The sequence below is a fragment of the Pteropus medius genome, unplaced genomic scaffold (assembly GCF_902729225.1).
Source record: "Pteropus medius unplaced genomic scaffold, Ma_sr-lr_union100, whole genome shotgun sequence".
NCBI classification, from domain to species: Eukaryota; Metazoa; Chordata; class Mammalia; order Chiroptera; family Pteropodidae; genus Pteropus; species Pteropus medius.
In genome coordinates this window covers 296339-315575 of record NW_024350925.1, presented here as the reverse complement: position 1 = coordinate 315575, position 19237 = coordinate 296339, and the positions used below count along the sequence as shown (strand labels likewise).

The 19237-nt window shown below is 49.2% G+C and overlaps 1 protein-coding gene and 1 pseudogene across 1 annotated transcript; one reads left to right on the top strand and one right to left on the bottom strand.

Moving 5' to 3' along the window:
- Positions 1-6799: 6799 nt before the first annotated feature.
- LOC120585423 (uncharacterized) lies at positions 6800-6918 on the top strand (annotated as a pseudogene).
- Positions 6919-9948: 3030 nt separating this feature from the next.
- RPS4X (ribosomal protein S4 X-linked) lies at positions 9949-14579 on the bottom strand. The gene is made up of 7 exons (XM_039841676.1): positions 14437-14579; positions 13686-13763; positions 13095-13275; positions 12610-12707; positions 11248-11419; positions 10531-10688; positions 9949-10124 (listed from the first exon to the last, which is right to left on the bottom strand). Exons 1-7 carry the CDS (start codon positions 14437-14439, stop codon positions 10023-10025), a joined length of 792 nt encoding a protein of 263 aa, XP_039697610.1. The 5' UTR covers positions 14440-14579; the 3' UTR covers positions 9949-10022.
- Between the last annotated feature and the right edge of the window lie 4658 nt (positions 14580-19237).

The following is a 19237-nucleotide window of genomic DNA, read 5'->3' as shown; positions in this document are numbered from 1 at the left end:
AACCAGGAACACCAGCCCCCCGCCAAAGGATGCCCCGACGGCACCCTGACTGCACAAGCTCAGAGAGGTCAAGAACACAGCCTTATTTTCCACCTCTACAAAGAAAGACATAATGACACCTCCTTCACAAGCTTGACGAGAGGCTGCAATGGGATTATCTGACACTATGACTCAGAAGCTCTAAGTACTGAAAAGATGTGCAGTCTGCCTCGACCCCTCCGCCCGCGCTGCGCACTCAATAGCACCGCTCTCATTAGGTGACTCAGACTAAAAATTATACCAAGCCGTAAAACGGGGTAGAAAATCCAACCAAGTTAGGCTTTTTCCTGTGATGACTACTTTGACGGAGTCCTTGGAAAAATCAAGTAGTATCTTCTTTTCCCAAACACTTCTGTTGTTGTTCCTGCTTTCTGAACACCCTAAGCATTTTTATTAAGCAATCGGGTCCTGGAGAATGTGGATTTGGAAACCGTAACGAGTCAGACACATTCTTGTCGGCCAGGATCTGCAAACACTCAACAGACTTTCCTACCTACCAGGGGAAAGTTCTATTTCGTTTCGGCCTCACCACAAACCCCGTGAGCTTGGTACGAGTTTTATACCCCTTTCGCAGACGGGAAAGCTGCGAATCACAGAGGTGGATTCACTGGCCCAGTGTCAAACAGCTAGCGGATGTCGGTGGACGTTTTCGGTTCTGTTTGGTCGTGTTTTTGAGTTTCACGTGTACAGTAAATAAATGCTTAAGCATTTATATAATTTATGAAGCGATCCCCCCGATTAGTCTAGTCCCCACCTGACACCTTATACGGGTATTATAATATCATCGACCGCATTCCTTATGCTGTACTTCGCGTCCCTGTGACCATTTTGTAACTATTGGTACTTTTTAATCCCTTCTCCTTTTTCACTCAGCCTCCCAACCCCCTCCCATCTGACAATCGCTTTGTTCTCTGTATCTATCACTCTGTTTTTGTTTTGTTTCTTTCGTTCCTGAGATTCCACGTAAAATCGAAATCATACGGTATCCGTCTCTCTCTGACTTATTTCACTCAGCATAATACTCTCTAGGTCCATCCATGTTGTGGCAAATGGTGAGGTTTCATTCTTTTTAATGGCGAATAATATTCCATTGTACATATGGACCACCTCTTCTCTATCCAATCACCTACTGATGGGCACTTAGGTCGCTTCCATATCTTGGCTGTCATAAATAACACTGCAGTGAACACAGACACAGTAGTGCATAGATATTCTCAAATGAGTGTTTTAGATATCTTTGGATGAGTACCCAGAAGTGGGATTGCTGGGTTATAAGGTAGATCTCTTTTTAATGTTTTCAGGAAACTCCAAACTGTTTTTCATGGTGGCTGCACCGCTTTGCAATCTGTCGGTGGACATTTTAAACAGCGGCCACCTTGCTGCAGAGGCCATGTGCTTAGGCACTGTGCTATACTGTCTCTTGAAAGAGTTGGCTCAAGGCCTTGTTACATACATGAGAGCCTTGTACCCCAAGGAGGCCTGAGGTGGGTTGACAGAGTAAGATGGGCTACAGACTCACTGCAAAATATATGAGGGGTCAGAATGGCAATGCCGCCGCCCAGTGTCCCTCTTTGGGGAGGAGTCTATAAGTCAGAGGTTTGAACTGAACACTTTCCCAAGGTCTTTTCGATTCAAGGATTTGGAGTCTTACCTGTGCGTCGGGCCTGCCAGCTGTCTCCTCCCATTGGAAGAAGCAGACCTTGTCCAGCCGGTCCTCTCAAATGGCGGTGTGCATCTGCCCTTGTGTTCGTCACCCACTGTACCTGGGAGACCTCGTTCTTCCGCAGCTGGAATCAGCTTCTCTGCCCTGATGCCTGGTCCATACCTCCTCACGGAGCTCTAGAAACATCTCTCCAGCTGCCTCCCAGACCTCTGCTCCTGAGCGTCCGTCACGGACCTCACAGTCCACCTGTGAAACTCATCCTCCTTCCATGTTCCTCTGCCATTTATCCACTTGCTCAAGCCACAACTCCTGGGGTCATCCTCAGGATTTCCTCACCCTCAGTCCCCACATCCCATCAGGCAGCAAGGCCGGCCCAGGCGACCTCCTGCCTACCTCGTGAATCCACTCCATCTCTACACCGCCCCACCCCCTCTAGCCCAAGCCACCACCATCTGAGAGATGAAGCAAAAGGCAAAGGCCTTTCCCCGCCCTCTCTGCCTCTATTCGCCCCCTCCAGCCCATCCTCCACCTCGCAGCCAGGGGGAGGTTTTAAAACAAAATCTGGGGGTCTCTTCCTTACCCCAAACTCTTTGACGACTTTATTTCCCTTAGGATGAAGTCCAAATGCCTATACACATCTGATGAGGTGCTGTGCTGTCAGGGAAACCGTTTTCCAGGATGGGTATTAAACCTCCATCCTGATGCCAGACCAGTCACCGAAAGTCAATGTGACCTTGGCTACCCTTAACCTCTGTAACGTGCAATCTTCTCATCGGTCAAGTAGGATGATGACAGTACCTAGCTGCCATGCCCTGCAGCGGAGGATTTTTCATCATTCACTGCGAGTTAGAGCTTACGATTGATTATAAAGTTATCAGTGCCAGCCATATAAATTATCATCGACTTAATCAACGAGTGACGAATTACTGTGATTAAAAACATCACGGATCTTGCTATATCGTATTATGTTATTAGTACATTCGTTTGGACTTCATGATTCTGTCTCCCAATGCCGACCCTCTGTTCCCTTACCACACACTCTCGCCCCTCAGCTTTCCTATTCTCTCTCCCTAGAAAGTTCTCTCCCCGTCCTCTGATTGCTCAGCCCCTTCCATACGGGCTCAGGCACGGACCCCTCTGGGAAGCCTTCCCGGGGCGTCCCCCAGGCCCGTGAAGATGCCTCTTCCACGGGCCCCCCGAGCGCCTATGCTTCCCTTCTCAGAGCCTCTATCACACCATATTTATACTTGTTTCCCTGTCAGACTCCTGGAATTAGGCCGTCATCTTGGCAAGGAACTCGGTGTCTTATTCATCACTATATCCCAAGCGCTCGGCACCGCTGAATGAACGGGAGACGGGCCTGGCAGCGGGCCTCGCCCCCACCCCGCGCCTGAGCCAAACCCCATCGCAGTGAAAGCTGCTCGCTGAGCACAGACCTGGCCTGACCCAAAGCGGCGGGGCTGGCCACCTGGTCGCGCCATAACTTTCTTCGCCCTGGAGGCATTTCTGTCCTGGGCTCACAACCGCCTCACTCCCTGTGGGTTTAGTGAAAAGTGTGGGCGTGGGGGTTTTCAGGCAAGCTGATTCAACTCCCTCGACTTCATTTTTGCCATCTTTAAAACACCGCGGTGGCCCGTGGAGGCGCTTTGTAAACTGTAAGGAGCTGCACGTCGCACCCGATGACGATCAAACGCGGCAAAGGTGTAGACAAGGGCTCTCCTGCTTATACAGCATTATCTCTAGCAATCCGGTTACAATTGATTGGCATTATCGCTTTCTTTATATCTGGCAGATTCCCAGCCTGTGGCAACATGCTGGTCACCATAGAGACCCAAGAAGCACCCTTGTCTCATTGGTACCACATTTACAAAACAACCCTTAAAGTGGATTATTTTGCAGATGGCTGATCTCGTCAATTCGGTGTTGATTCTATTAGTTCCAATTTCAGAAGGTGACATTTTCTGACCTTGTCCCCTCAAGCACAAGCAAAAAAACTACGGCTTTTTTTTTTTCTTTTGGGGAAGCGAAAAAGTACAAGATGTTTGGGGAACAGCGAGGAAACAAGACATATAGAGAGGAGGGTTTGAGGGGAGCCGTGAGCTATACCTCTCATTCATTTGTTCGGCACCCACGATGTGTCAGTAACTGGCGATACAGCATCGAGCAAGATTAGCCCCACGGACCTGGGAGACACAGACAGATCAACAGACAATTTGAATATAGTGTGGTGAACTCTATGACAGGAATAAGAGGGGCATGGTGTGCTGTGGGCCCCGAGCATTCCCAGAGCTTTCCTGGAGGAAGGAACATCTCAGCTGAGACCTAAAGGATGGGTGAGAATCATCTAGAAAAGAGGTTAGGGGAGGAGGCAAGCAGGGCGTGGGGGAGAAAGGAGTTCCTGGAAGAAAAAACTTGTCCAAAGAATGTGAACAGCGATGGGAACAGGGTAAATCTGAGGCCCTAAAACAAAACCAGGGCCTATCGGACTAGAAGCACTGTGGGGTGGCAGGGAGAGGAAAAGGGTGGGTTCTTGGGGACCATCCAACAGGAGGTGTGCAGGTGGCAGGTACTACGTGGCTCTGACGTTCAAGAAAATAGTCGCGACAAAGAGGGACATCGGAGTTGGCAGCTGCTCTGCTGTCCTGCCAAGAACAGCTTAGGACCACACTGGGGAGGACTGGCGGGGTAGCCCGAGGAATTGGGACCCGACCCTACAGGAAGTGCGTTTGAACAAGAGGTTTTGGAGAAGTGACACAATCTGACCTGGGCTCTGAGGACAGGGCCACAGTGTGTGGAGGACAGACTCGGGTGGGAGCAGAGGAAGTTGCCTGTGGCACAGGTGACCGAGGGGATGGAGGAAGGCACACGTGACAGGTGCCGAGGAGGGTCTCCTAGCGTGGCACATAGTGCCATGCTGGAACTGCCTCCTACCAGCTCACGAGAGCCAAGCGTTAATTTTTCGGGAATCCTCTGAGCCACTTGTTAAAAATGTCGGGCATTATTAAAAATGTCAAAATATATAAATATTTAAAATATTTTAAGATATTAACATATAAACTTACAATTAAGTAAATTCTGTTAAATACAAAGGGCATAGCTAAATACTACAAACTCGTCACTTCTTGTTTTACTACGTTACTATTAGCGATGCCGCTGAGGTGAGCGCGCGTGCTGCACCTGAGTGGCGCAGATGCAACGTCATGGTGTGCTACTCATCCCTCCCCAGCTCCCTGTTCACTGACATGATGGTGGTAGGTTGAAATTGGCCTTGGAAACTGATAAACACTACAAATCAAGACTTGAGTGTTTTGTTGATTATCTAGAGTTAACGAAGTGATACAGAAAATGTTAACATGCCGATAAAAGTTAGAAATGTGTTGTGTCTTCCTACCATTACATTGTATGGGGTACCATTACACAGTTCAAAAAATTAAGGAAATATGCTATCGGGATTCAAAAACTATTATCTGATTCAGCAAGAAAGTTGTTCCCGTATGGCCAATTAGTGCCAATGACAAGAGTGGCAACAGTATGCAATGGGGTAAAGACGGTCTCTTCAATAAGTGGTGCTGGGAAAACTGAACAGACACATGCAAAAAAAAAAAAGAAAGAAACTGGACCACCTTCTTATACCATATGCAAGAACAAACTCAAACTGGATTAAAGACTTAAACGTAACACCCAAAACCATAAAACTCCTGGAAGAAAACACAGGCAGTAAACTATCTGAAATTCCTCTTAGTAATATATATTTTTTGGATATATCTACTCAGGTAAGGGAAACGAAAGAAAAAATAAGCAAACGGGCCTACATCGAACTAAAGTTTTTGCACACCGAAGGAAACCATCATCAAAAAAAAAGACGACCTATTGAATGGGAGAAGATATTTGCCAATTACATCCAATAAGCGGTTAATATCCAAAAAAACATAAATAGCTCCTATAACTTACCACCACCACCACAAACAGAACAATTCGATTAAAAAAGGGCAGAGGACCTGAATAGACATTTCTCCAAAGAAGACATACAGATGGCCAACAGACATATGAAAAGATGCCCAACATCACTAATCATCAGAGAAATGTGAATTAAAATCACAATGAGATATCACCTCACACCTGTCAGAACGGCTACTAACAATAAATCGAAAAACAAGTGCTGGTGAGGATGTGGAGAAAAGGGAACCCTCATACACTGTTGGCGGGATTTCAAATTGCTGCAGGTACTGTGAAAAGTTTGGAGGTTCCTCAAAAAAGTAAAAATAGAACTATCCGTAACCCAGCAATTCCACTTCTGGGTATTCATTCAAAGAAATCTGAAACACTAATTCAAAAAGATGTAAGCATCCTTATGATCACTGCACCGTTACTGACAATAGCCAAGATATGGAAGCGACCTAAGTGTCCATCAGTAGATGACTGGATGGAGAAGAGGTGGTGCATATGTACAATGGAATATTATTCGCCATTAAAAAGAATGAAATCTTACCATTTGTGATGACATGGGTGGACCTAGAGGGTATTATGAGTGAAATAAGTCAGACAGAGAAAGACAAATACCATATGATCTATGTGGAATCTAAAGAACAAAAAAAAATAGAAACTAACTCATACAGAGAACAAACTGATGGCTGCCAGAAGGGAGGGGTGTCGGGGGATGGGGGGAAAACGTGGAGGGATTAAAAAGTACCAATTGGTACTCACAAAATAGTCACAGGGATGTGAAGTATGGCCCAGGCAATATAGTGAATATGGTAATAACTATGTATATATAATGTCGGGTGGACACTAGACTTATGGAGGCGGGTCACTTCATGGTATGTCTAACGATGCTGTACACCTGCAACTAATATTTCAATGTCAACTGTAATTGGAAAAAAAACAATCAACTGGCTATATGGAATTCACAATAGAGTATGGCCTAGTTTATTATTTGTAAAGTGCTGTACGTCCTCTATATTAGTAAAATGTATAATAAACTTACATACATATATGCACATTTTTTTCCCAGGGAGCTGGTTGTTAGATATTTACCAGCACACCACTGATTATACATGTTCGTCATTACTAGAAAAGCTAAGAAAAATACACAAGCAAGCATACAGCCGTGCCACTCTGAACGTGCCCGATCTCGTCTGATCTCGGAAGCTAAGCAGGGCCGGGCCTGGTTAGTACTTGAATGGGAGACCACCTAGGAATAGCAGTTGCTGCAGGCGTAAAAAATAAAAACCAACAAAAACAAGAAAACATCAGCATATCCTTAGAAAAGCCCTGGGAATAAACTGAAAAGCTGTTGGTTCTTAGGAAGTTTCTTGTTATTAAAGGCTTTGTCGTCTCAGGAATTATTATAATTTATTGTTCAAACAGCACGACGTTCTCAGAAGTCAGCGGTAGAGAAAATCAACCTACAACTCCTGCCTGAGTTTATCGAACCTTTTACATTTTTCATTCTTTCTTTGGGTTTTAGGGCTGATCTTTGGATTCGAGGAATTTTCCAAGACCAACCACCCGGGGCAGATGAGTGGATTGGATTCAGGATGGAAAATTCCTACCTGAAAAGATAAGGTCTGTCTTGGGATCTAGTTTATGTCCCAGGTAACATGGAAGGAAGTTAACTCCTTAGGTGGAGCCCGAGCCAGCACTTGCCATCCCTTGGCACCAGGAAACTCAAGGTCATGTCTGCAATTTCCTTTCGAAGGGTTCGGAATGTATGTACATGCCTATCTAAAGAAATACAGCCATTATTGAATCTAGCCAGTGTCTACATAGATCACTGTACTCCTGACTTTTCTGTATATTTGAAAATGTTTATAACATAAGCTATATATGTTAAAAAGTAGTCAGTGCTAGGTGCTAAGACAGCAGAGTACCTCTCATGTTCTAGAAAGAGCAGGCCAGTGTGGGCGGAACAGGCAGCGCTAGCGGGGGTGCCGAGTAGATGAGGTCAGAGGACAGGTGGTAGGAGCCTCATAGGACTTCGTGATGACCATGGGTTGTAGTCTGAGCAAGACAGGAGCCATTCGGGACGGTAAGCAATGACTTGACCTCACACACTTGACACTGGGGGCCTCTGGCTGCTGAGTTGAGACTGTACTGGGGCAAGGACAGAAGCCAGACCAGTCAGGGGCTAATCCTATGATCTACAATGTAGGCAAGAGTTGCTGGTGGCACAGATCAGTGGCAGCAAGGCAGGTGATGAGAAGTGGTCCAATACTATTTGGGAGGAAGGGCAGATGCCCTACTGTTTCTTAGTACATTTATTATTAAAAACGTTAAAAATGGCAGATGTGACAAGTGTACCGAAGCCCGCGCACCCACTAGATTCTAAAGCGACTTGCAGACCGCTTCTCGTTTCTTCTGTGTATCTTTCAGTGTGCTTCTCTGAAAGACAAGGACTCTGTGATTAGCACACCAAAAAACTCATCATCTCTCAGTATCACCAAATACGGATTCTGTGTGTATTTTGAAGGTAGAGCCAACGGGAGTTTCTAATAGAATTACATGTGGAGCATGAGGAAAGGGAGATGAATCAAGGTCATGTCCAGTGTTCGGCCTAAATGGGGAGAAGGAATTCGCCGTGACACAAGATGACGAAAGCTTGGTGAGAACTGACAGGCGTAGGTCGGGGGCAGTAATATCTGGCTTAGCAATAAGAACGAAGGATTTGGATATTTAAAAGCTCAGGATGACTCCTGGGAACTATGAAGCACTGTGCAAGGCCTAGACGTTTGTATTCTGCTTGTCATTCAGAGCTGTGCTGCACTGGCCCCTTAAGGTAAAAGGGACGTGAACCGAAGCCACGTGTCCCCGCGCTGACAATGCCTGGAAGGTCCCTTTTAACTATAAGACTTGATGAATCAAGTTTTAAGCCTTAAAAAGCCCTACAAAGACACAACCATTTTACTTGGAAACTTGGAGCTTACGGCAATGACACAGGGAGCTCTGGCTCAGTCCCCCGATTTGACTTGGTGTTAGGATGGCGATCTCCCCCACATGGGGGCTAGTTTACCTAACAAATAAAAAAACCAGACGGGCATCTAGGAAAGCGACAGACTCGGAGGCCTCTCGTTCCCATTTGCTTTGGTTCCTTAGCTAAAATTCAAATCGTTTCCATCATCTGCTGAACTGACACTTAGCAACGTGCTGTGTGTGCATCTGGGACCCCCTCCCACCAGCTTCAGCTGGGCCCGATTCCTGCAGACACACCTACTGCCTAAGTCACCTGGGCTGCGGTGACTCCTGTGGACACTGCTCGGTTCTCTCAGAGAGACCCAGCCAGGAGTGGAGGCGCTGCCCCAAGCCACAGGCCAGGGCACCAGGGACCAACAGACACACCCGGTTCGATGTGCAAAACGATTTTACACAGGTTCACCATCCCCAGGTGGAAGAGGTCTAAAAGTCTGCCCCCGAACCTGTCACGCTGGGTCGATTTAGTACGTTTGGGGGTCTGCAGCAAACGGACGTGTCACGTGGAGCTGGTGGTGAGATCCAGCAGTATCCACAGGGCAGTGCTTAACACAGGGGAGCAGTGCTCCCCAGGGGTGTGTGGCAGGAATGTTTTGGTGATCACAACTGGGCAGAGCTGGAGGACATGCTGTGACGTCTACTGGGGAGAGGCTGGGATGTGGGGGATGCTATTCGACACCCCACGATACAGCCACCCGCAAGTTATCTGGCCCGATAGCCTGAAGGTGGAGAAGCCCGGCTGCGAGGCAAAGATGGTTCTGGTTTCTAAGAGCACGATGTGCGGGAATGCAGACCCCTGGAGGACACCCGCGGCTTCAGATGGAGAGCAGGTGTCAGAGAGCCGGCCCCGCGCAGCAGGGGCACCTCGAGACTGGCAGGCGAGCCTGACTCGACCCTACACGGTCAGGCAAGCAGGACCAGTTAATTTTCTACGTGTTTCTGTTTTGCAGAGTCCCGAGGACGCAGTTGAGAACCAGAGGAGCAGGAAAGACTAGAGAAAGGAACGTACTGAATTTTTTTTTTAAGCCAAGAGGACTTGAGGGTAGGTGGCCTCCTGGCCAAGTCAGGGGTGCTCTCACTGGGCTGCTGCTAACCCTCTGCCAAGTCCGGTGTGCTCTCCCCACCCACAGCAGCCAAGCTCAGCCTGGGAGACCTAGGAGACCGACATCACAGGACACTTGAGTCTGCCCGAAACGCCAACCCCAACCCGCATGTCCCATTATAAAGTAAGACGGCAGGAAACTAAATGAAAACAACAAAAACTCCCCAAACGCCAACAATGTCATCAGTCACGCTAAATTTAGATTTAATTAGGCACGAAGACTTTTCCAAATCATGTCACCTACAGGTCACTTCACCCACTGCTCTGTTTGGCCGCCAGTCTCTTGTCTCTCTCTTCAGCGATGGTGAGTCGGATCCCCTTGCCACGAGGAAGAGAAATCCACGGTTTGTTGCCCTGAAGGAGACAACGAGAATGAAATCCCACCAAGCGCCAGCTCCATTAGCGGCCTGGCACCTTCCACACGTGCCACCTCACTTAAAGCAACAGAAGCCTGTTTGCGAGCGCGCTCAGCAGCAGCCAGGCCATCTCCAGACACTCAGGTGCTGCCTGATCAGAAACACCCGCTGCCTGGGGCCACTGTCCTAAGCCCACTGGCCGTCCGAGAAATGCAGGCCGCCACAGTTTTCGTAATCAACATCTCTGAAGTACTCCAGTGATGCGCACGGCTGCTCACGAGCCCCTTGAGCCCCTCCACCCCCTGCCCCCGACACAAAGGAAGAACGTAAGAGGCTTCGCACTGGGTTAGGTGCGGCCAGCACTCACGGGTCCCCTGGGCTGGAGAAGGGAGACGCGGACTTACTTTGCCAATAACGAAAATGTTGGAGAGCCGGGTGGCAAAGCTGTTGCCGTTGGCGTCTTTCACATGAACCACGTCGAAAGAACCAGGGTGTCTCTCTCTGTTGGTGATCACGCCAATTCTTCCCAAGTTAGCACCTCCGGTCACCATGCACAGGTTACCTAGGCAGGAGGGGGGACAACGTGCTCAGCAAGGCACCGTGCAGACGCCTACCCTGATGTAATGACCGACAGAGACAGAGGAAGCTTATCCATCCGTCTCCCGCTTGAGTTTACTCTGCGGATCTGTCACCTAAGCCAGGACACCAGCTCCAGAGGTGTGTCGTCTTTTTGCTACTGCCTTCCACCCCAGTATAAACCCGCTGCACGTCTCACGGCACCCCGCCGAGCCGCACCTGAGGCTGAGCTCCCCACCTGCCCTTCAGAATAATATCCGCATCTCTAACTCTAACTGCCACCAAAGCCATGCCGACCCAGACCCCGTCCGGTTCCACACGTGCCCTGCGCACTTCTCAAAACTCGGAGAGCGGCCCCCTTCCCGATCCCTGGCTGCACCACACACATCCGGCTTTGGCCTCTAGTCATGTGCACCGCAGAATCACGTGGGGGGCTCCATGACACAGAACCGAACTCGATGAATAAAGGAGGGGAGACAAAAGCAAAAACACAGCTCTTACACCTGGGCTTGAGAGAGAACGCCCAGGTAGCAGAGGCTGCTTACCGGTGTCAAACTTGATGAAATCGGTAATTTTGCCAGTCTCCAAATCAATCTGAATGGTGTCGTTCACTTTGATGAGGGGGTCGGGGTAGCGGATGGTGCGAGCATCGTGAGTCACCAGATGAGGGATTCCTTTTGTGCCCACAAAGATTTTTCTCACTTTGCACAACTTGTACTAGAAACACACAAGGGTCGGCCGTTTAGTCTACGCTCCAGGTGGACCGAAACGTCCCTTCGAAGCCACCGGCTTTTGTAAACGCGCCCAGCACCTCAAATAGCCCCACGTGGAAGCTGGTTCCGGAACTGCAAAGTGCGTCCCCCGACTGTCCTTCCCACCCTCGTGAGAGCCACCCGGCGCACTGCCCCTCGTGGATTTTCCTAATAGCACGGCATCACCCCCACGTGCAAGTCCCAGGCAGCGAAGGCGCCACAACCTCAGGCTCCTGGACCGATTCCCATTGTTCTTGTCCTCTGAGGCCGAGCACCTTCCTCTCCCCAGGTGGATCGTGCCTCTTGGGGCCTCTGGATTCCTCCCTCCAGCTCACCCCCTATGGCTCCATCCACATCGCAGCCGAGTTGTCTCAAACTGCAAGCGCGTGAGTTCATCTGACCAACGAGTTCGCGAAGCACTTCAACTTTGGATTTTTCCCTCTCTGACATCCTTAAAGTCAATCAAATCATCCTGACCACGGACGTGCCCTCCAGCCGAATCGCCCAATTGAATTAACCTTCATTTACAGCCACTAATTCAAGAAGCCCTAAACCCTTTGTGTAAAACCGGCACAAACTGGATTAAATAATCAATGCCGGTAGCTTTTCCTGAGCTATGTCGAACTAGTGCCCCCAAAACTTGTAGTCTCTCCGCTGACACCTTCCCCCTCCGGAGCAAAGCTAGACCCACAAATGGAGACATGACAAAGGGCCAACTGCATTGGACGACACCCTGGTTTTCTCGTCCTTTATCCTTAAAGGATCCCCCCTTCCTTTAGGTACTCATAAAGTTCCCCCAAATCACACTCTGGGCGTCTAAAAAAGACAACCAGGAAGTCTCTGTTCAACCGGCATCCATTTCGGCCATTGAAAAAGACAATCCATTGAGGACATTAACGCCCAGCGGGAGTCAATTATTAGAAATCCAGCAACAGGATGCTACAGCTATTGGAATGCTTTTAATAACACGACAGAAAACTGCACATACAGTAGAATCTCACCAAATTAGCAAGTGGCCATTTCCAAGTACGAGTCTGGAAGTGATCGTCATCTACCTACCTCATCCCCATGGCCCAGCCCCGTACTTGATTTGAGCGGTAACGTCAAACTCAGTTGTTTTCCTGGAGTAAGACCCAGCCTGCCTGCAACACTCACCTTGGCCTCCTCAGTTGTAATCCGATGAACAGCGAAGCGACCTTTGGTGTCATAGACGAGACGGAAATTCTCTCCGGTCTTGTCAATGCTGATGACATCTGACATCAAACAGTAAGGTTACTACAGTGACCCACCCCAAACACACACACACCATCCCATGCTGAGCGACCACCACAGCACTGTTGGGGGTGGGGTGAGGGAAACCCAGGTGCTTCCCATTTCAAACGCCGAATCGTTCATGCTCTAATGTCACTTTAACGTTCTAATGTTTCAAAAGCCTGTTTGCATGACATGTCAAATTTAAAGTGAACTGAAATATGGCTTTGAAAAACAACGTATATTTATCTGCAGCCTTACAGTATGTAAGTAAAACGCTCGAAGGCAGGCCACGCTCTGAGAAAGAAAAAAGCCCACCAGTATTCAATACAACCAAACTTCTGGAGCAGGAGATGAATGAATCGAAGGAGCCGCCACCAGCCACTTACCCATAAAGCCAGCAGGGTAGGTCACGTCAGTGCGGACCTTGCCATCGATCTTGATAAAGCGCTGCATGCAGATCTTCTTTACTTCATCTCCCGTCAGGGCATACTTCAGTCTGTTCCTTAAGAAAATGATGAGAGGAAGACACTCTCTCAGCTTATGGGGGCCGGTAGAAGGACGAGGAGCCTGTAAAATGACCCAAAAAAATGACCTTAAATGGCTGCTGCGATTCCCTGAAGCCCACCCCCAAGTCCTGAGATCCACTAACTAAACCCCAGACTGTCCATCACCCCCCAGTTTGGGTCAGCGAGGCGTTTAAGGCTTACAGAACTATTCCAGGCCGTGAAGCTTTACAGCACTTCCTCCCTGCAGAGGGCGGGGCCTGCCGCGCACCCGTGCGCCGACTCACCAGACTCACCAGGTGCACCACGTGCTGTGTGGAATCCCCCGGGCATGGCAACATTTCTGGATACAGAAGCCAGCGACGCCCGCAAATAACAGTGTAAAATATGACCCTCGATGTGTAACTATGTCCGTAAAGCCGGAAAATGGATAAGATACAATATATAAAATGTTTACATCATAACGATACTTACAAACACACCCGTCAGTTTATCCAGCATCCAGTGCTTGGGAGCTGCCACTCGCTTCAGATGCTTCTTGGGACCACGAGCCTAAGGGACAGTTTTTAAAGTATTTTCATGTTAGTGCTTAAAAGTGTGTGCTTCTCGAGGCTTTTCTTTTTTTTTTGTAGGACACTTTGCTGGTGAAATGGCCAGGGCTGGACGTCCTGGGACACAGGCAGCCAGCAACGGAAATGGACCAGAACCCGATCTGTGCTTTTACTAGTTAATCGAAAGGTTTTCCCGATGTAACTGTCTCGTTGTTAAGTGTCCGGCGCGTGGCTGACCTCGGCACAGCAACGCGCCAAGAGCTGGGACCCAGATGCTTACCGGCCACATTACGTGTAGTCAGGCCGTGCCAAAAAGACAAGGACGGAGAGAACGGTTCTCCGCCGGCCGGAGCCGCTGCCCACCCTCCCCGGCCCATCGTCTGCCGTCCGGGGCCACCCGCGGCTCCGGCCTGGGAGGAACGCCGCTCCTCTCAAGCTCACAGATTGCGTGGCAGGGACAGAAACCCGGGCCTTCCCGCCAGCGGCGCCGATCTCCCCCCGCCTCCGGGGCTACTGTGCGCCCTCGCTCTCCAGCGCGCCCGGGCCCATTCCGCAGGCGGTACTCCCTTCTCTTCCATCCGGGCACCCGCCGAGGGGGTCCCGGGGCCCCGGGCGGCCCCGGGCTCGGGAGGATGGAAGCTGATGTGTCCCAAGAGTTCGGAAAGAGGCCTTACCATGGCTGCGCTGGGCACGGAAAGAGGACCGCCTTCTTCCGGTGCTCAGAGAAAAGAGGGTGGCAGGCTGCGCGCGCCGACGGCGGAGCCCCGCCCTGGCCACCCGGTCACCGCGCGCGGGGACCCTCTCTTGCCACCTGCTGGTGGGAGGTCCGAGGTCCGGCGGTTCGGAACCGCCGCGGAGAAAAGGCGGTCTCCTCCCAACGCCTCGCTCGCGCCTCCTCCGAGGCGCCTGCTTCCGTCTCGGATGCAGGTAGTTTGTCCCGCTCGTCCGGCTGCAAAGCGCACGCTTGGCACTTGTCATAAAGTCCCAGGGAAGAGAGGGGACGTTAGGGATCGTCCTGGTATCTAAAGCGAATGCGATCATGCTATTTCCCTACTTCGAACGTGCCCTTGACCCTCCTTCCTGTCCCCTCGGGTCTCTCTGCCCGGACACCCATTGCTCCCGCATCCCAGACCTCAGAGGCTAAGCCGCTCCAAATCCTTGCTGCTCTGAGAAAGCTACCTCTTTCAAGCGTCCTGCCTGTGGACCTGATGACTCTCAGCTTGGAACCGCCATGGACAGCCCAACCTCCCCCTTGGGCCCCAATGTCACCCTTCAGCCTGGACGATACGCCCGGCTCAAGTCCCTCTGCCTCTGTGAGTCCCCAGCCCCACAGGCAGGTTTGGTCCCACACTCTTTTGGCCCAGAGCCCTCCGTTCAAACTCGATGGCAGCACACAGCTACGACTGTCCCCCACCAAGCCGTGAGCATCTCTGTGACAGAGCCTCCCCTAATTAATCTGGAGGATCCTTTGCCACCTAACAGAGAGCCTGCCATTGTGTCCAGCACTTGGTAAATGAATAAATTCAGTCAACACCCCACTCATTGTCCCAAGTCTTATGAAACTTAATCCCCGACTATGCAGCTTGTGCCTGAACTCCCACGGCGGGGATGGAGGGTCAAACCCTAACTCAGGAGCTTTCATTTTACATGTCTCCACCTCTACCCTGCACTCATCCCCCAGCAGTCTGCCGGGGGAGCAAGAGACAAGCAGTGTCAGCTTTTCTCACCCAGACGGTATCAAGTCAGAGGGCAGGGCCTCCTTTGTCTAAGACTAGGTCCATAGCTGATTATTGTAAAAGAAGGGGCAATCGATTGCAGCTGGGGATTAGAGCCAGCGTGGAGACGATGCGACAATGCAAGGTGGGTTCTGAGGTCGTCAGGCCGAGGGCGCTGGGAAGATGGTGCTGCCGCTGTAACGGGAGTGACGGGAGTTGATTCGGGAATAACCACGGAACTTTGGATTAGAGAGCATAACATAAAAGGCTGGTCCGAGCTGCAGATCGCACAGCCAGTTAGGGGCGGGGGGGCGGGGCTGGTTCCCGGTCGCCCAGGTCACTGGTTTGGTTCTGTACCCCAGCTTGTCAAAGGACTTGAGGAAATCAAAGCACCTTTTTCGGTATATATTTTTTTCCTCTGTCAATTCATATTTAAGCACAAATGACATTCTAAGAACAATAAAGGGAATTTGGGAAAAACTAAGACAATCACAAACAGTACCTCCCCGAGCACCCTAAACACATCATCCGTATTCATTTGTTCCTGTTCCTGTTTTCATTCTGATCAGTTTGTGTGCGTGCATACTTTTACATAATTTTAATTCTAGGATACAGACCGTGTTCCATTCCGCTTTTATTATATTACAAACACTTTCTCAGTTGCTGCATGATCTTCATAATTAGTATTTTAACAGCTGCATCACATTCCATTAAATGGATGTCCCACAATTAATAAAAAGTTCTCTATTGTTCAACATTGAGTTTTCTGTACTTCTGCTTTATTATGAAATGTTGCCACGGTGAACGGTTTCCTTCACGTGGCTCTTCCCTTCAGTCGAATGATTTCCTTAGAATCAATCCATTCCGTCACCCCACACTTGCTGAGTGCCTACTCTGTGTCAAACTCTGTATTACGAACCCATGCAGAGATGATTAAGATCTAGTTCCGCTCTCAAGGAATGCACATTACAATGGGAGAGGCGGGCTGGGGGGAGGGGCGGAAAGCCAGGAGAAGCTCATCAGAGGAAAGATGGTGGCGAGGCACTTTGGAACACGGGGAGGTGCTAAAATCTTGACATCCTTGGACTTTAGCATGGAGGTAGATAGTGGGAAGCCATTGAAAGATTTTAAGGAGGACGGTATCAGCTTTGTGCTTTGGAAAGATAACTCTGCTCCTTATAGAACGCTTTGAAGGCCGTGTGAGTGGCTTGGAAGTGAGGGGTCAGGGCTATTTCAACATTACAAGCAAGACACAGAAGGGCCAGACCCAGGAGCTTTGGCAGGGTCTGACCGGAAATGACGCATGTGCAGGGGTGAGGCACAGGCTGATTCCCAGGTGTCTGGCTTGGTAACTCAGCGGTGCGCTCACTGCCATGCTTGCTATGTGGCGCGGGGCCGCAGCCATCTGTAGACATAGATCTGAGCTTGGGTGCGTGACCCGGGCTGCAGACCCGCATCTGGGACAACTAGCGCCTCTGTGTTCGGTGCAGGGGAGAGGTTGGCAGAAGCGTTGGGGAGGGAGCCCCGCGTCAAATCCCAGCACTTCGACAGTAGCGATGCACACCCCCGAAACCCTTCTCTCAGAGGATCCTTGCAATTTTACTGTACTCAGGCCGGCCTGGCCATCACTTCCTTTTCCTGTTCACTAATCTAATTGTTTGAAGTAGCGCCTTAAAAAACCACTAGCGAGGTCGTACATTTAGCTTCGCTTTTTTCTTCGTTCCATTTCCTGTTGTGTGACTGTCTCTGCCCATTTTTCTCCTTGGGACATGTTTTTCTGATTGATTCGCATGAGTGCTTTACACACCGTAGAGGTTCGTCTTCTGTCATACTTGAGGCAGATATTTTTTTACCATTTGGTTATTTTCCTTTTGGTTATATTTTCCTACATACAAAGTTTCAAATTTGTACGTGGCCAAATCTGTAACTCCTTGTCAATTCAGAGCTTAGGAGGCTTCCATAGGTTCAGAGATCTGCCAGATACTCAATCCTATTTAATAACGTACATTTGATTCTTTATCGGCTTGGGGCTGTTTAAGATAAATAGAATAAATAGGTAGACAGGGAAAATTCTATTTTTCTTCAAACGGCTGACCGATTCTCTCACTATAATATATGGACCGATCTTTCTCTTCTCTGCCGTTTCGTGGGAGTAGCCCTTCCACGCCTTGTATTCCCGAATTGACTTTTTGTCAGCAATCAATGGACCGGCGTGGCCCACTCCTCCATTTCACACCATTTGAATCTGTCTCCCTGTGCCCTTGAGCAAGTGGCTTCACCTCTCTGAATCCCGAGCTCCTTATCTGCAAAATAGGGATATGGAGGCTTACTCCTCAGTCTGCTGCAAGGGTCAGAGTTTGAGTTTATTTGAGCCAAGCTGATGGCATGCTGGGAAGCGAGCTCTCAAATGCTCCTGGCTACTCCCTCCTTAAACTTAGTCTTTAAACAGCTTTATTGAGGAATAAGCGATAGACAACAAATGACACGTATGTAAAGCACACGATTGGACTAATTATGACGTTTGCGTGCACCCGACAGAGCCATCACAAAACGAACACGTCCATCACCCCCAAAGGCCTCCTCATGTCCATTCGTAACCCCTCGCTCCAAACCTCCCTCCGCTGATATGCTTTCAGTCGCTGTTTATTCATTCGCATTTTTTAAAGTTTTAAGTGAATGGAAAATTGACAATACTTACTCATTTTTGTCCAGTATCTTTTGTGGACAAATGTTTTCATTTCTCTTGGATAATACCTACGTGTGGAATGGCTACGTCGTGTGGTACGTTTGTTTACATTTTTTTCAAAATTGCCAATCCGTTGTCCAGAGTGACTGTATTCTTTTACGTTCCCATTAACGGTGTGTGAGACTTCCAATTGTTCCACGTGCCCACCAACACCTGTTAAGGTCAGTTTTTCATTGTAAGAAAACATATATCACATAAAACCTATCGTTTTCATCTTTCCAAACAGAAACCCATTAAACAATAGTTCACCATTTCCCCCTGCCCCAGCCCCTGGCGACCTCTGTCCCACTTTGTCCCCGCGTGAATGTGCCTATTCTTCTAGGTATCTCATATAAGTGGAATCATATAATATCTGTCCTTTCGTATCTGGCTTATTTCGCTTAGCATAATGTTTTCCAGGTTCATCTATATCGTAGCCCTGGTCACGATTTCACTCCTTTTTAAGTCCGAATAACATTCCATTGCAGGGAAACACGGTGTTATCTAGTCACGTGTCGGTGGACACTTGGATCGTTTCCACCTTCTGACTAGTGTGGACACTGCTGCATCACACAGTGATTCTACGCCTAACTTTTTAAGGAGCTGCTCAGTCGTTTTCCGCAGCGGCTGCACCATTTTCCATTCTGACCGGCAATGGGGCCGTTTAAGATAAATAGAATAAATAGGTAGACGAGGGTTCCAAAGTTCTCCGTATCTTCACCAACACTTGTTATGTTCGACTGGGGGAAAAAACAGCAGCCGTATAGATGTATATAAAATGTTGCGTGTTTCGTTTACGAGATGGTCACATACGTATCATTCCGAATCTGGCTCTTGGTACATAACAGCATCTCTCAGAGATCTTTCCTTGTCAGAATGTAACCACCCACCTCACTTTGTTCCACTGCCGGCTAATTGATGCACGTTTGGTTAGTTTCTACTTTTTCTACTGCTATAAACAACGCTGTAGGTGAGCACCGGTGGATCTGCTTTTGCTGCTCGTGTATTTCCCCGGGGAGATACTGAGACGTGGAA

What these genes read in the sequence shown, in the direction of transcription:
- RPS4X (XM_039841676.1), bottom strand. An exon ending in CTACCCTGCTGGCTTTATGG is followed by an intron (nt 12,708 to 13,094) that starts GTAAGTGGCTGG and finishes GTTTGATGTCAG; the next exon opens with ATGTCATCAGCATTGACAAG. An exon ending in TTTCATCAAGTTTGACACCG is followed by an intron (nt 10,689 to 11,247) that starts GTAAGCAGCCTC and finishes CCTCCTGCCTAG; the next exon opens with GTAACCTGTGCATGGTGACC.